Below are 16,638 nucleotides of genomic sequence, written 5' to 3'. Positions count from 1 at the left end.
TGTCTTCTCTTTTGCAATATGAATAATATGGACACATGATTTACATGACCTCATGTGTCTAATCAAAATTATATTGCTTGCCTTTTCAATGGGTGAGGGATAGAAAGAAGAATTTGATACTCAAAAATTTTTAAATGAATGTTAATTTTTATATGTAAATAGGAACTATTTAATAAAATAAAATTTAAAATGCATTTTAAATATACAAAGCAGTTGATGAGAAAAGATACTTTGACAAAATGAGATTCTTTATGCAAGTTTTTAGTAACATTGCAAATAATAAAAATTAACACAAATAATGTCTTAAAAGGCATGAAGAGCTCATGTAAGGGATCATATGCTTCTGGAAGAGATAGTCAACACTATCAAACACTTGAGTTAAGTTAAGGAAGATGAAGAATAAAAAAGATCATTGGATATGGTATTAACAGGAGGTCACTGATGATTTCAGAGTAGTTTCAATAGACAAAAATTAGACAATAGACAGAAATAGACAATAAAATCAGAATTCTGTTTTCAAGAGAGAGAAGGAGAAAAAAATCTCAAGGATTTAAATGAATACAGTGAATATAGATAACTTTTTCATAAAGTTTCATAGCAAAGGGAAGAAAAATCTGACAGTAACTGGAAGGGATAAAAAATGCAAGAGAAGGTTCTTTTAGATTTGTTCATTTGTTTTTTTGGAACTGAAAAGACTTGAACAAGAAGTAGGAGGCAGGGCTTTTGTCTTATTTATTATATCTCGTCTAGTACCTTTCATGTGCTTCATACACTTCATTGCTCTGCAAACAACTGATTAAACAATATTTAATGAATTGAAATGAATTAAATACATTGAATTAATCAATTCAGTCCTCAGTTAAATACATTGAATCATTTTTACTTTACTGAGTTTCCGAGGCTGGGGTTAAGTGACTTGCCTAGGGTCACACAGGAAGTGTTAAGTGTCTGAGATCAGATTTGAACTCAGGTCCTCCTGAATTCAAGGCTGGTGCTCTATCCACTGCACCACCTAGCTGCCCCCTCCAAAAAGTGATATTAACCTATTTCTGCTTCATAAAATATGTATAGTTTTTCATCTTAAAAGTGACTTTTCCACCTTTCTCAGAAAAAGCAATAATTTGAGAATATGGCATAAGAACATAGTAAACAATTACTGCACTGTATGAATAAATAAAAGGAATTCACCTGGGGAAGGGTGAAAAGAAATGATACAAGCAAAGAAAGCAGAGCCAAAAGAACAATGTCCACAGTGACTGCAACAATGTAAATAGTCAGCCTAAAGAGGCAACAAAATTCTGATCAAAAACAATTGTCAATGTTACTATTGCACTCTCAAAGTTAAAGGTCATATTATTCCTGGGAATAATTGAAAAACTTTCATGCAATATACTTCATAAGAAGCTTATGGGGAATGTTTGCTGTGTTGAAACAAATCTATTTAGAAGTTAACAAAAGCAGATTAATGAAAATGCTATAAGTTTCATTTTTACCCTAAAGTATGGCCAAACATGCAATACATGCCCATAGGCTAAGTTGGCATTTTAATACAATGGCAAAATGGAGTAGAAACCTGTCAGATTACATGATAACTTCTTTCTAAATTATTCACTTTCATCTTCTTAGCTACAAGTTCTGCAAAGGAAACAAATACAAGAGGGAAAATATACCTCTCTGAAAATCTTACCTTGCAAGATCTTCTCTTAAAAGATCCCATCGCCCAAGACCCGTTGGATAAATTGGCCAAACAGCAGGTCCCCCTTCCCAAAATGTCCATGCAGGATACATGATATCATGGTACTCAGAAGTCTTCAACAGAAACATAAAAATCACTCTAAAACGATCTTGGGATGAAGTGACAAGAAACCAACTATAGTCATTTTCACAAGTTTCCCAACAAGATCTTCATTTTTTCGAGTTTTTCTTTGTTCCAGAAATTTTGTTCCCCGCTTTGTAATGTCTAGAAATAAAATGGCAAAGCTGGCTATGGATGAATTTAAATTACTACTGTTTTCTAAGGAAAAGATGAGCATAATACTACTGGGTTTTCAATTCAAGAAAATACTTCACCAATGTATTCAGTAGACTCTCAGTACAGGAGGGAGCTCAGGGACTATCTGTTTCATTTATGATATTTAGTATCTTCTTTCTCTGAAAACTTGCTTTAAAGTCCTTCACACATATTTATCTTGTCTCCCCAACAACATGTAAGCTCCTTGAGGCCAGGAACTATGTTATATATACTACTTCTATATCCCTTCCCACCTCCAGAGTGCTCAATACATACTTATTAACTAATTAACAAATCAAAACCTATATAAATTAGGATAGAATAAAGTAGGATGTTTTAATAAGGGGCAGCTAGCTGGTGCAATGGCTAGAATGCAAACTCTAGAGTCAGGAAGATTCATATTCTTGAGTTCAAATGTGGCCTCAGACACTTCCTAGCTATGTGACCCTGGGCAAGTCAATTAACCCCATTTCTCTTGGTTTTTCATCTGTAAAATGAGACAGAGAAGGAAATGGCAAATCATTCCAGTGCCTTTGCCAAAAAACTGCTCTAGGGATGATGAAGAGTCAAATGTAATTAAACAACAACAAAAAGGTGGAATGCTATCCCACATCTTTTTCAGGAAGATCTAGGTATCCTCCCATTTTCTAAGCTTACTTTTGATGAACCTCTCAGGAAAGGGCTGAAACTATGAAAAAATGCACTTCAATCAGACAATGGAATACTTAAGGCTAATTAGCTATTCCATATGAGACCCTTATTCTATTAGCATATGTTTGGAAAAATGGTTCTTCTCACAGGTGCTTACTCAATGTTTGGTCTTAAGATAATCATAGGCAAGAATTAGAGGGTGAGGTGAGATAAGCCAGAGTCATTTGGCTGGCAGGACTGGAGGAAAAAGGTGGAGATTTTGTACTCCAGAATCTAGAAGAGATCTTTGGCAAAACTCCTGACAGTTTGCCTGCTTCTCCCCCTAAAGATTAAGGACTTTTACTTATCCTGACTCTGGGGTGATCCTGAGACCTCCAAGGAGCTAAGCCGAACTTAACACCTCTCTTATTGAAGACATTCAACTTGCCCACTTCTCATGTGGAAATGGAAAAAAAAATTATTCTTTACAACTGGCACACACAATCTACTAAATTCCTATCATATACCAAACCTATAGGGATTCAATAATGTGATAATCATATTCATATGGTAAAATCCTCTTTCTACTTCATGTTCTAGAGAAAACAAGTAAACACTGCAAATTGCAGGTGGGTAAATAGATGGAAGAATTAGTTCTGATGCTTTTTGTTATATCATAATAAGAGTAATTTTAAAGCACGTCATATATGTGACCATCAACTTTCAAAAGATGGGTTCCTTTTTCTCACCTTGCTGAAGGAGAAGACCGGAATGGTAGGTTCCATCCACTTAGGAACCTGAGGATAATCCCGTACATTGATCACCATCTCCATGTCAGGAAGGTGGTTAATAACTTCCAAAATGAAGTGTTCCACACCACTACACCTGCCAAGCATAAATATCACAAATTCACAATAGCAACACTTTTTCCAAGGCAAAGGTGGTGAACCTATTAGCCTCTCGAGGAAAAACAAAATCATGTTTATATTATTCAGCTTCTGGGAAACAGAAGGTTAATGGTTCAGGAAGCAGGATCTATTCCACTTATATAATTATGCATGTTATCTATTTGGGCATAAACTGTTCAAGTTGCTGAATAATTGTTCACCAACTGGTTCCTTTATTACAAGTTTTCCTGGACAAATACTGATCCTTTGCCCCCACTTTGGCACTTCTCCCCATTTGGTTTTCTTGCATTTTCAGGGAGTCTTCAGTAAGTACAATTCCTATATGCACAAGTAGTAGGGGTAAGGCAAGAAAGACTAGATTCTAGTCCTGTTCTTCGACCATCTCACTCTTATCATCTTCATCAAATCACCTAACTTCTCTGGGACTCAATTTTTCTTTACCTGTAAAATAAAGGGACTGGATTTGATTATCTCTATGGTTCCTTCTAGCTCAAACTATATTCCAATTCTGACCCTTATTAGCCATGTGATCCTGAGCAAGTCAATTAACCATTCTGAACCCCATTAACAAAATGGAAAAACCTGTACTCTGTGATATACAAGGTCGTGAGGGAAGTACCCTGTATACCTTAATGCGTCAATGAAATGGGAATTATTGTTACTACAATTAGATTTGAAATCTAAGTTGTTACTGTTCTACCTTATCCAAAGATCTGGCTTTTAGCTGAATTATAATTCCACTATTTTGACCTCAAAATTATGAAAGTCTCAAAGTATTTATTCTTCAATCCCTCACATGAGTTTCAATAACAACTACAGACCATCTGCACACTCAATTTCCATTACATGTAATATGAATACAAAAACAATATTAAAATCAATTTATGAGTCAAAACATTATCATAAATATTATCATAGGTACCATAATTAGATTTCCTTAGAGATTCCTTACTTCCAAAAATGTGGCCATACCAGTCATTCAAAAACTATGAATTTAGCACTTATTATTTATAAAGCAGAAGTAAGGAGTTGAATGGGACTGATTAGATGAAGTAGTTCTCAGTATTAAGTCAGCATTAGTGATCATTGGTCAAGGAGGAAACCCTGTTAGTCTATCCAATGAGAAGGCTCGAGTCTTTTGCTTTTAAATCCTGGACAAGCAGGAAGCTCATCAGGTTCCAAGAGCACATGGCAGGAGCACAGGATGTCTCCCAGGTGTATGTCTGGGCCTAGGTCTGGGCCTCTCCCTGCAGGGATTAAATAAATGTTGTCTTTGTACCTGATGATGTCTCAGATTAGTTAATTGGATTGGGAAGGGGCTCTTGCATCTGACCTGTCCCACACAGAGTCAACAAAAATAGTGAAGATAAAATGCCTGCCCTTGTGAAGACAGATTTAGCATGCATCTCTTTCATCTTCTTCTGTTTGTTCCCCTATTCTCAACCATGCATCCTAGTATTATACCAGGATACAATGTTTGAAAGAAAGGTTACAAAGCTTATTATAGCTACATTACAGAAGCAGGGTCAAAATAGTGTAGAATACACTATTTTTGATTTGAGGACCTTCCAAGGGTCCCTTGTGCTGTTGCCTCTTTGAAATTCAGTTCCTTGAGTATTAGTTTATTTATTTATTTATTTATTTTTGGCAAAATCTCTTGTCCCATTGATAAAATCTCTCTGCTCTTTGAAATCTTTGAAATTATGAATGAATACTTTAGTTCCCATCATGTCCTGGATTATAAAATCTCAATAGTTTATATGATTACAATTTCTGAGACCTAAATAAGTTGTCTTAAGATGAAAATTCACCTTTAGGTCTTTGAGAGGTTAAACCACCTATCTCAAAATCATAGTGATTTTATTTAGAATTTTAAATTTTGATGTTACAGGTTTATTTATATTGTCTTTAATTATATAAGATGCTTTTGCAAATCTTAAAATGCTATTTAAATGCTAGTTATTATTATTATTGTTATACCAAGGCCAGAATCACTCTTCTGCACAGATTTGATCTCTTTCAAAATTTTTGTGTGGTTCTATTTACCTAAAGTTCAATTTTTGTAGCCAATCAACAGAACCTACTAAGTATCTACTATATGTCAAGCCCTATGCTAGACATAGAAGATACAAATACAAAAAACAGCTTTCAAAGAGAGAGAGAGATACATATTCACAGAAAAGTATACATAGAATGTACACAAAATAAATGTACAGTGATGGAGGAGGGCAAGGGAGACTGGGGAAATCAGAAAAGCCTCTTAAAGGAAGAGTCACTTGGGCTTTACCCAAAAGAGAACTAGGGGTTCCAAGAAATGGACTTTCTGCAGGCATGAAAGGCAATTAAGAAATATCATGAAGTGGCAATGGCAAGCAGTATGGTTTGGCTGAAGCACGGAATATGTAAGCCCTTTTTCTCAAATTCTACCTTCCAGACTATGAAGATTAAGCAATGTCAAACAAATATGGTTCTATTTTATCCTAAGGACAATAAACCACTATCATTTCTTGACTAAGTAAATAATGCATTCAGAGTTGAATTTTAAGAATATTACTTTAGCTTCTGTATGAAGGGACCAGAGAGAAGAGACTAGATAGTGAAAGAAAGACAAATTAAGAGACTTTTGCAATAGCTCACACATAAGGACTTAGAGGGATCAGTGAAAGGAATGTTGTGGAAGCCTTGACAATTGATGAAATTTGGGAGGGTACAGATTGAGCGTCAGAGAGATTGAAAAGTCAGATATATTCGTTCTCTTTTGAGGGGAAGTAACTGAGGCTAATTGACTTGCCCAGGGTCACATAGCTTGTAGGTGCCTAATGCAAGATTTGAACTGAAATCCTCTTGACTCCAGGGCACATGGCCTATCCATTTTACTACCTATCTGCCTCTAGTAATATGCTTTCTTTTCTTTCTTTCTTTTTTTAACTCTAAAAGGGATTTATTTACTCTTTTATTTTATTAAAGCTTTTTATTTACAAAACATATGCATGGGTAATTTTTCAACATTGATTCTTGCAAAGGCATCTATTCCAAATTATCCCCTCCTTTCCACCCCCCTCCCTTAGATAGCAAGTAGTCCAATACATGTTAAATATGTTGAAATATTATATTAAATCCAATATATGTACACATATTTATAAAGTTATCTTGCTGCACAGGAAAAATTGGATCAAGAAGGGGAAAAAAAAACTGAGAAAGGAAACAAAATGCAGGCAAAAAACAACAGAAAGAATGAGAATGCTATGTTGTGGTTCACACTCAGTTCTCATGGTCCTTCCTCTCTGTGAGTGTAGTTGGCTCTCTTCAGCCTACCTAAATACTTTTTATTACTTTCTAAGGCAATTTGGTATTGTAGTAAATAGAGCTGAGCCTGGAGTAAAGAACACCTGAGATCAAATATGGCTTCAATTATTAGCTGTGTGACCCTTGGCAATTATTAGCTGTTTGACCTCTGACTCAGTTTCCTCTTTTGTTAAATGAAGATAATAGCATCTATTTTACGGGGTAATAGTAAGAATAAAATGAAATATTTGTACAGTATTGTGCACAGCACCTGGCACACAGAAGGCACTTATTAAATTCCTGTTTCCTTCTTTCTCAGTTTCTTCATGTACTAAATGGGGTTAATAACAGCATCTACTTTTTAGCGTAATTGTGAAGATAAAATGAGATATTTGTAAAATCCTTTACACATTGCCTGGTACATAGAAGGCATTTAATAAATGCTTATTTCCTTCCCTCCATCAATTGGGAACTGGGATATTTTATAAAGAGATTTATAAATCTTAAAGCACTTATATAAAAGCAAGTTGGTATTACTACTATTATTATCAGTGCCTTCTCTCTTTGATTATCTCCTTTTTATCATGTATATAGCTTATGTGCACACAGCAGGTCTGCATGTAGTCTTCCCCACTGATATTGTGAACTCCTTAAGAGTAGAGACTGTTTTTTCCCAGGATTTAGCACAATACCCTACACAAAGTAAATGATTAATAAATGCTTCTTGACTCACACATACTTGCCAAAAGTCACACTTAGCAACCCAAGGAGAAAATCAGGACTAGAATTCAGGTTTTTTTGCTCCCAATCTGGGTTTTTTCCTTCTAAGGCTAAAATCAAATTCCACCTTAACCATGAAGTATTCCTACTGCCCCTGATCAATAATGATCTTTTTCCTTCAGGTCTCAAAAATCCTTAGTTTGGTGTTTTTTTTTTTTATGCATATAACACAATATCAAACATTCTAAATTCCCTGTATCTTTATAGGACCCCTCTACTAAATTACAAACTCCGTGGAAAGGCCAGACCTAAGAAACAATATAAACAAATATAAAACTATGAGATAATGAAAGCTTGAGATGTGTCTATGATATGCTGAGTAATTTAGTTTGGTTGAATCAGAGAACATGCTGACAGGAGGACTGTGGAATAAGACTGAAAAAGAAGAACAGATGGGGCCAGATTGCAGAAAGGCTCTTATCGTTTTCCTCAACTACCAATTTATATCGGTAAAAATATTTTCAAATAAAATATTTTCAAGTATTGAAACAGACTTTGCTAAAGAATCTTTTACCTGCTCACGAAGCAAAAACTTTTGCTCCCTTGTGAAGAGTTCTACAATTCCTTGAAATGGACAAAATGCATTAAATGCAACCATTCTCAGGACCTATAAGCTGCTTTAGAGCTTTAAAAACTTAAAATGTTAAAAAAAAATACTGAGGAGTATGACTGCAAATTTGTATAGTGATTATAATTTGTGTATCCTTATATTTGTTTCTGGCATTTGAAGTAAAATCCCCTTCTTCCTGGGAATTTATTTTATACAAAACTGTAATTTTTTGCTCCAAAATTTTAAAAATATTATTGCTATCTTTTAAAAAATATAACCTTTATTTCTGAATATCTCTCTCCAATCAGGTGTAGTTGTGAATACCTTCAGTCGTCTGCTCCTGAGGATAGTAAGACTGGTAGATCACTTGAGCTTGGAAGATATGAGCTTCAGTAGGGCTAAAGCTGATTGGATGCTCACATCAAATCTATTATCATAACAAATTGGGAAAATATTTTTAAAAACAAAGGTTCTGACAAAGGTCTCATTTCCAAAATATATAGAGAACTGACCCTAATTTATAAGAAACCGAACCATTCTCCAATTGATAAATGGTCAAAGGATATGAACAGACAATTCTCAGAGGAAGAAATTGAAACTATATCCACTCACATGAAAGAGTGTTCCAAATCACTACTGATCAGAGAAATGCAAATTAAGACCACTCTGAGATACCACTACACACCTGTCAGATTGGCTAAGATGACAGGAACAAATAATGATGAATGTTGGAGGGGATGTGGGGAAACTGGGACACTAATACATTGCTGGTGGAGTTGCGAAAGAATCCAGCCATTCTGGAGAGCAATCTGGAATTATGCCCAAAAAGTTATCAAACTGTGCATACCCTTTGACCCAGCAGCGCTACTACTGGGATTATATCCCAAAGAAATACTAAAGAGTGGAAAGAGACATATATGTGCCAAAATGTTTGTGGCAGCTCTTTTTGTTGTAGCTAGAAACTGGAAGATGAATGGATGTCCATCAGTTGGAGAATGGTTGGGTAAATTGTGGTATATGAAGGTTATGGAATATTATTGCTCTGTAAGAAATGACCAGCAGGAGGAATACAGAGAGGCCTGGAGAGACTTAAATCAACTGATGCTGAGTGAAATGAGCAGAACTAGGGGATCATTATACACTTCAACAAAAATACTGTATGAGGATGTATTCTGATGGAGGTGGAAATCTTCAACATAAAGAAGATCCAACTCACTTCCAGTTGATCAATGATGGACAGAGGTAGCTACACCCAGAGAAGAAACACTGGGAAGTGAATGTAAGTTGTTAGCACTAATATCTGTCTGCCCAGGTTGCATGTACCTTCGGATTCTAATGTTTATTGCGCAACAAGAAAATGATATTCACACACATGTATTGTACCTAGACTATATTATAACACATGTAAAATGTATGGGATTGCCTGTCATCGGGGGGAGGGAATAGAGGGAGGGGGGGATAATTTGGAAAAATGAATACAAGGGATAATATTATAAAAATATATATATAATAAAAAATTTAAAAAAAAATCTATTATCATTTTGGGACAGTTCAGAAAGCATGGTAGGAGGAAAAGAGGGAGGCACAAGGCTGCCTGAGAAAGGATGAACAAGGACAGAAATAGCATGATCAGAAGTGGGACTGGGCCTGTGAATGACGGCTGTAACTCTTACCTGGGGTTTTATATATATATACACACATATGCATATGTGTGTAGATATGTAAGTATAATGTACAATATATAAAACATATATATGCAAAGTATATTGTATACATACATACATACATACATATATAAATATATATATATATTTATAAATATCCAGCATAACATATTTAACCTATATCAGATTACTTGCTGTCTTGGGGAGGGGGGAGACAAAGAAAGGAGGGAAAAAATTTGGAATATGACGTTTTACAAAACAGTGTTGAAAACTATTTTTACATGTGTTTGAAAAAATAAAAAGTCATTGAAGGAAATTAAATAATAAATAAATAAAATATCCAGCATAAACAATAAACTTATCAATTGAATCTAACAACATAAGTAATAATCTAGATCTATAATCTTCCCACTTCTGCAAAGGACATGAGGTATATTTTCTCAATTTTTCTCTCTTTCCTCTAACTACTATCATAAAGTACTTTGACAATGTTCTTCAAATAATCTTATTCTGCACCATTATTCATGCCAGGTATTTCAACTTTCATCTGATTCTCAAAAATAGCAGCAGACATATAAAGGATAGAGTAGTTCATATCACAACATTACAAAATAAATATATTTTTGAGAATATTCGTATGCTAGAACCTAGTTTTCCAATTTTATTTTTTTCATGATTTTTCAGAAATTAAACTTTTTTTTTTTTTTAACTTCTATCCACTTACACAGACCATCCCATGTATAAAATGTAATTATTTTTTATATCTATCTGCTGAAGTTTCTCTTCCTTTCAGGCCCAGTTCAGGCACCAACTCCTCTATAAAACTTTCCTATATATATATACACACACACACACACACACACACACACACACACACACACACACACACAGTTAAAATGGTTTCTTCCTCTTTTGATTTTCTATTCTCATTTTGATCTATCCTTTACATTTAATGCATTTTATCTTGAATTACACTTACTTCTGTACCTGTCAACACTCCTATTAAAAGTGTATGCCCATTTGGAATTATGCTCAAAAAGTTATCAAACTGTGCATATCCTTTAATCCAGCAGTGTTTCTCCTGGGCTTATATCCCAAAGAGATCTTAAAGGAGGGAAAGGAACCCACATGTGCAAAAATGTTTGTGGCAGCCCTCTCTATAGTGGCAAGAAACTGGAAACTTAATGGATGCCCATCAGTTGGAGATTGGCTAATAAAATTATGTATATGATTGTTACAGAATATTATTGTTCTGTAAGAAACGACCAGCAGGATGATTTCAGAGAGGTCTGGAGAGACTTACATGAACTGATGCTAAGTGAAATGAGCAAAACCAGGGGATCATTATACACAACAAGAAGAAGATTATACAATGATCAATTCTGATGCACGTGGCTCTCTTCAACAGTGAGATGATTCAAACCAGTTCCAATTGTTCAGTGATGAAGAGAGTCATCTACATCCAGAGAGAGGACCATGGGAATTGAGTGTGGACCACAACATAGCATTTTCACTCTTTGTATTGTTGTTTGCTTGCATTTTGTTTTCTTTCTCAGGTTTTTTTTTTTCCCTTCTTGATCAATTTTTCTTGTGCAGCAAGTATATAAATATGTATACATTACATATATTGGATTTAACATATACTTTAACATATTTAACATGTATTAGACTACCTGACATCTAGAGGAGGGGATGGGGGCAAGGAGAAGAAAAGTTGGAATAGAAGGTTTTGCAAGGGTCAGTGTTGAAAAATTACCCATGCATATATCTTGTAAATAAAAAGCTTTAATTAAAAAAAATTTTTTAATAGTATATGCTCCTTAAATGCAGAGGCTTTTTCATCTCTGCATCTCCAATGAATTACTCAAAGCAGATGTCTAAAAACTACATTATTGACATGAAAAGGTGAACAAGGTGGAGAAATTTTCTGATACTGCATCATATTGTGGACATGAGAGTGAGTACCTGAAGGGTATATTAGGAGAATATAAATTCTGACAGGTCCTTCCAAGCTGGAAATGTTTGTTTGCATACGGCCAGTGACTGGTTAGATGTCTGTCATATTATCTAAGACCAATCTAAGTTGAAAGAGGCTCATTCCTAGACTAGAATGCTTCTACCACCAAAAAAATCTTGAAAACATGAGAAAAGCTGCATTATGCATCAGGGGACCAAGGAAATCACAAGATGCTAAAAGACTGAAGCTGAGAAAGAATAAAGAATAAATTGGAAAGAAAAGGAAACCAGCCAAAGGAAAGATCTGTGTGGTCTGAAATTCTGGGTTCTAGCTCTGGTTCTGCCACTTACTAGTTAGTTGAGTGGCCAGAAATAAATAATTTAATTTCTCTGTGCCTGTTTCCTTACCCCCCAAAATAGGAATCACATATCACTTAGGTTACAGAGTTGTCATGCAGATTAAATGAGATTATTTATTCATTTATCATTTAAGCAATTATGAAGCTTCTACTGTGTGCCAGATACTATGATGTGATAAAGTGTTAAATCAAAGGAAATGCTTTGTAACCACAAATACTATAATAATTATTTATAGAACCAGTGAAATATGAGTATAGATCCCAGAAATGGGGCTTATCTATAATAAAATATGTATCTATAACAATGCCAGAAGATAGAAAAATAAATTCTATATGTCTCTTACCTTGCAGGGAACATGCAATCATGTTCTCTGTATAGTTCATTCTTGATAATCTGATAGTGCGTCCCTAGTTTCCGGTTAACCACATTAGCCATGACCTCTTTGGAAATGCCTCCTCGGAAGGGGGCCAGATCTTTCTCCATGACCCTGAAAAAGAATGAAAATCACTAATGAGGATAAACTAATGGAAGATACCACTTTGTCTTCTCCTTCTTTTAATACTGCTGTCACGTGGTAAGAGCAGGGATGGCAAGTGGATAGCTCATATATTCCATTGATCTTCTGGTAGCATCAGGAGAAAGGCCCTCTAATACATAGGGTACATCCAGTGAGGAACTTTTGGGAGCACATGAACATAAATAGCATAGGATGAGCAGCATGAATAGGCTACAACTGGCCCTGTTAGAGGAAAAATGAGATCAGAAACCTTTTGTGCAGTTAGAATTAGAGAGTGTAACAAGGAAGAGGAGAAGATATAAAGCCTGTGTTATGGATGTATATAATCTTTCTGTTATTAAGATAAGGGTTCTTAAATCAGGATTGGTGAATTTTTGAAATATAGTTTGATAACTCCAATTCAATAAAACTGTTCTCTGTTGTAATAGTATGTATTTTGTTTTCTTCATTTGAAAGCATAATTTTGAGAAGAAGGATTACAAAAAAGAGTAGACCCCCAAACTAAGGGCAGTTAGATGATAAATATCCTTTTAGTGCCAAATACAAATAAAAATCAAATCCATTCATGTTCCCCAACCAACTCCCTCACCCATTCTAGACTGTGCCTCCCTATCTTATAGCTTTCTAGACTCAGCTCAAGCCCTACTTCTCCATGAAACCTTTCTTAAGCTCTTATAACCACAGGTTACCCCTCCGTCCTGAGAGCCACTGAAATGTAGTGTAACACTTAGTTACAGAGGGTTAAAGGTATTCTATGTTTATGAAGAGATAACTTAACTTTAGAAAATTAATTGTAACCCAGGAGGTATCATTTAGTCCAGTGCCTGAAAATCCCTCTGATATTAAAAAACCTTATTTTTGTCCCTTTAAAGATTAAGCTGACCCATTCCATAATATATGAAGAGTTTGCCTATTAAGAGATTGTTTCTTTTTTTTCCTGAACTTTCCCTTTCTACCCTTCTTGTTCCCACCTTCACTCTCCCCAAAATCTACTATTAAGAACAAGTTGAGTCTTTGCAGAGAAGAATCTATTTAAAAAAAAACCTCACTAGAAAAATTATTTAAGAAATAAAGGGTAATACATTGGTCACAGCTCTCACCAGATTTTAAGAGACTGAATTCTGAATGATAAGATTATAATAACTTAGAAGAAAAGTATTTTCTGCACTCTATCTGAAAAGATGATGACATTGCAATCTTTTTTATTTTAAAACTTTTGGAAGATACTTGCTTAAGACTGGATAAATGATGATATGTGCCCAAATATTCCACTAGTAAGTATTAAGTTCTAGATTCAGAGAATTTGGATTTAGAATCAGAAGACCTGGATTTAAATATGGATTCTGCTGCTTACCTTGGGCAAATGATTTAAACCTTTGGGCCTAGGTTTCCACTTCTGAAAAAGGGGGTTAAAACAGATCATTTCTAACGTCCATTCTAATAGTAAATACCAACAGAAAATAAGACACTCATTTCTGAGACTTCTCTAGTACTTTATTAAGAATTGTCTGAAAAGACATTTCTAATTTTTATTTATGACTTCTAAATCTGTACAGATGATTAATTCATTAAATACCACAACCAATATTTAGGCAAGGAGCAAAATCTGTCAGGAAATAAGCAGCTTCATAGAAAGAAAACTGGGGGCAGCTAGGTGGCGCAGTGGATAGAGCGCCAGCCTTGAATTCAGGAGGACCAGAGTTCAAATCTGGTCTCAGACACTTAACACTTCCTAGCTGTGTGACCCTGAGCAAGTCACTTAACTCCAGCCTCAGGAGAAAAAAAAAAGAAAGAAAACTCACCCAAGGTGGCAACTGCAGTTTCCTTTTGAACATGGCTGGTAGTTCTCCACAGATTTGTTAATTTGGTCAATAAATCCTTTCCACTTTGGACCTAAAACAGGAAAATCAAAGATAAATAATACCACTACTAATAATAATGATAGCTGACAATTATGTAGTGCTTGCAAAGTGTTTTTACATAATCTATCTCGGTTAGTTTTCATAAGAACTCAGCGAGGTAGACACTAGTACAATATTCACTTTTGGGATAAGAAAGGAAGTGATTTGCCTAAATATGCTAATGAGAGGTAGGATTAATCCCAAGTGCAGCACAGAGGTCCCCTGCCCATTGACCACACTATTAATTAAAACAAGTGCAGAGATGAGGGATAGCCAAAACGTGTAGGACTGAGATTCTAGAACAGAGGTGCACATCCCATCTCTTATAGGCGTGACCTCGGACAAAACACTTAACTTCTTTCATACTCCATTTTCTTCTTTGTGAAGTGAAAGCCTTGAACTGGAAGGTAGGAGAAAAGATTCACTAGTGTCGCGCATCACTTCTCTCCAGCACTTCACTAACTCTAAATGTCTCAGTAAAACACACACCCACACACCCCAAGCCCTTCCATGCTGACTGTCCCACTGAATCACACAACCACCTATGTTTAATGTTTAATCCAATTCCCACCAGCCTGTAACACCTCTTTCCTTTCGGCCTCCGTCCCAGAATCCTTTTAAGAAACACGCTCCAGCCTCTGGATGCGAGTACCGCGAGCGCAGTTTAGCCCAGCGGATGCATGTCCCAGGAGGACGCAGCGCTAGGGCATCTCATGTCCCTGGGTAACTCATGTGCTGGCTTCTCCCCTTGGGGACCTTCCCCGTGGGCTCACCCGCTCACAACCGCGGGCCCACACGGCCACATTTCACACGGGTCCGCCGCCCCCTGCGCAGCTCGGGCCGTACTCCTATCCAGAGAAGTGCTCGGGGAATTAGGCTGCCCGAGGGCCGGGGAGGAGATGGGCGCTCCGTCCGGCGCTGCAGCGGCGGGCCGTGGGACTGGGACCGTATCTCTTCCTGTCTGTTGGGGAACCGTTCACTCAATAGGAGGGAAAACCAGGTGACTTCAGACGGTGCTTCCTAGCTCTAACGATCTAACACTAGGATTGCCCGGCCGCCCCGGCCCCGGCTCCCGGCCCCACGGCGCCCAGCTCCAGCCCGGTGCAGAGATGGACGCGGAGAACAGCTGGAGTCCTCTCTCCTCCTCCCGAGCCCGGCTAAGCGGGCTTAGCCACCTCCAAACGGCGAGCGCGGAGCTTCTGCGGGACGCTCACCTGAATCCTTCCGTCCGCCCCGAGTCGCCGGGAGAAGCAGCAGCAAGCACAGCAGCAGCCGCGAAGGCGGCCACGGCGCCATCGGGGAAAACCCCCAGCTGCTCCCGCAGCCCGGACGGAAGCCCAGCCCCAAGCCCAGCCCCGCACAAAGATGGCGGCGGCGGAGGCAGGCTCACGTGGGACTGCACGGTGCTCGCGCAAAGATAGGGGCCCAGAGAGCTTTGGGAGCCCCGAGCTCATGGACTGGCGGAGGACCACTTGACTGCTGGATGTGGCCCTCTCCCACCCATCTCCATCTTCCAGGTAGCCGTGCACGTCCTGCAGCTTCTTCAGTGGCTCGTGGGGTAATTTAGACAAGATTCACCCAGACGTAACTGACGAACCGGGTACGTCTGGTCTCGCTCATCCCATCTCTCCTCCTGTGACTAGGATCTGACCAGGCTTTGGCTGGCCAGGAAACAAAAGACGCGGGAGTCCTAGGCTTTACAAAGCGGGGTAGAACGAGCCCTCGTGGCTTCCCTCCAGCCATCGCCAACCCCCTCCCCTTGCTGCTGGGTGCATGCCTGAACCCACATCTGCACACCTATATTCTCTACCTTAAGAATTATCCTAAAACCTTCCCTCTGCATCTTTTATTAAGCACTTACCATGTGACGGCCACTGTTCTAGATAATTGGGATACAAAGACAAAAATCAAAGTCTGACTTCTAGTAGTTTACATACATACTGTCAGGGGGAAACGTGCACATATAAATGAATGGATGAATTAATATATACACAAAGTAAAAATAAGGTCATTTGGGCAAACATAAAAATCTAAGTGAGTAGAGTGTTAGGTCTGGAGACAGGAAGACACTTTTAA

General features: G+C 37.3%; 1 protein-coding gene across 1 annotated transcript in view; it reads right to left on the bottom strand.

Moving 5' to 3' along the window:
• The window catches only part of POGLUT1 (protein O-glucosyltransferase 1), a 31,625-nt gene extending 15,418 nt beyond the window's left edge, over positions 1 to 16,207 (bottom strand). Inside the window, exons 1-5 of the mRNA XM_074301309.1 lie at positions 15,777 to 16,207; positions 14,464 to 14,554; positions 12,488 to 12,631; positions 3,391 to 3,526; positions 1,688 to 1,809 (exon numbers count right to left, since the gene is read on the bottom strand). Coding sequence (XP_074157410.1) covers positions 1,688 to 1,809; positions 3,391 to 3,526; positions 12,488 to 12,631; positions 14,464 to 14,554; positions 15,777 to 15,858 — 575 coding nt within the window. The 5' untranslated portion in view covers positions 15,859 to 16,207. The remainder of the gene's footprint in view (positions 1 to 1,687; positions 1,810 to 3,390; positions 3,527 to 12,487; positions 12,632 to 14,463; positions 14,555 to 15,776) is intronic.
• Between the last annotated feature and the right edge of the window lie 431 nt (positions 16,208 to 16,638).

The sequence above is a fragment of the Sminthopsis crassicaudata genome, chromosome 3 (assembly GCF_048593235.1).
Source record: "Sminthopsis crassicaudata isolate SCR6 chromosome 3, ASM4859323v1, whole genome shotgun sequence".
In the NCBI taxonomy this organism is placed as follows: domain Eukaryota; kingdom Metazoa; phylum Chordata; class Mammalia; order Dasyuromorphia; family Dasyuridae; genus Sminthopsis; species Sminthopsis crassicaudata.
This window is presented reverse-complemented; position numbering and strand designations above follow the sequence as displayed.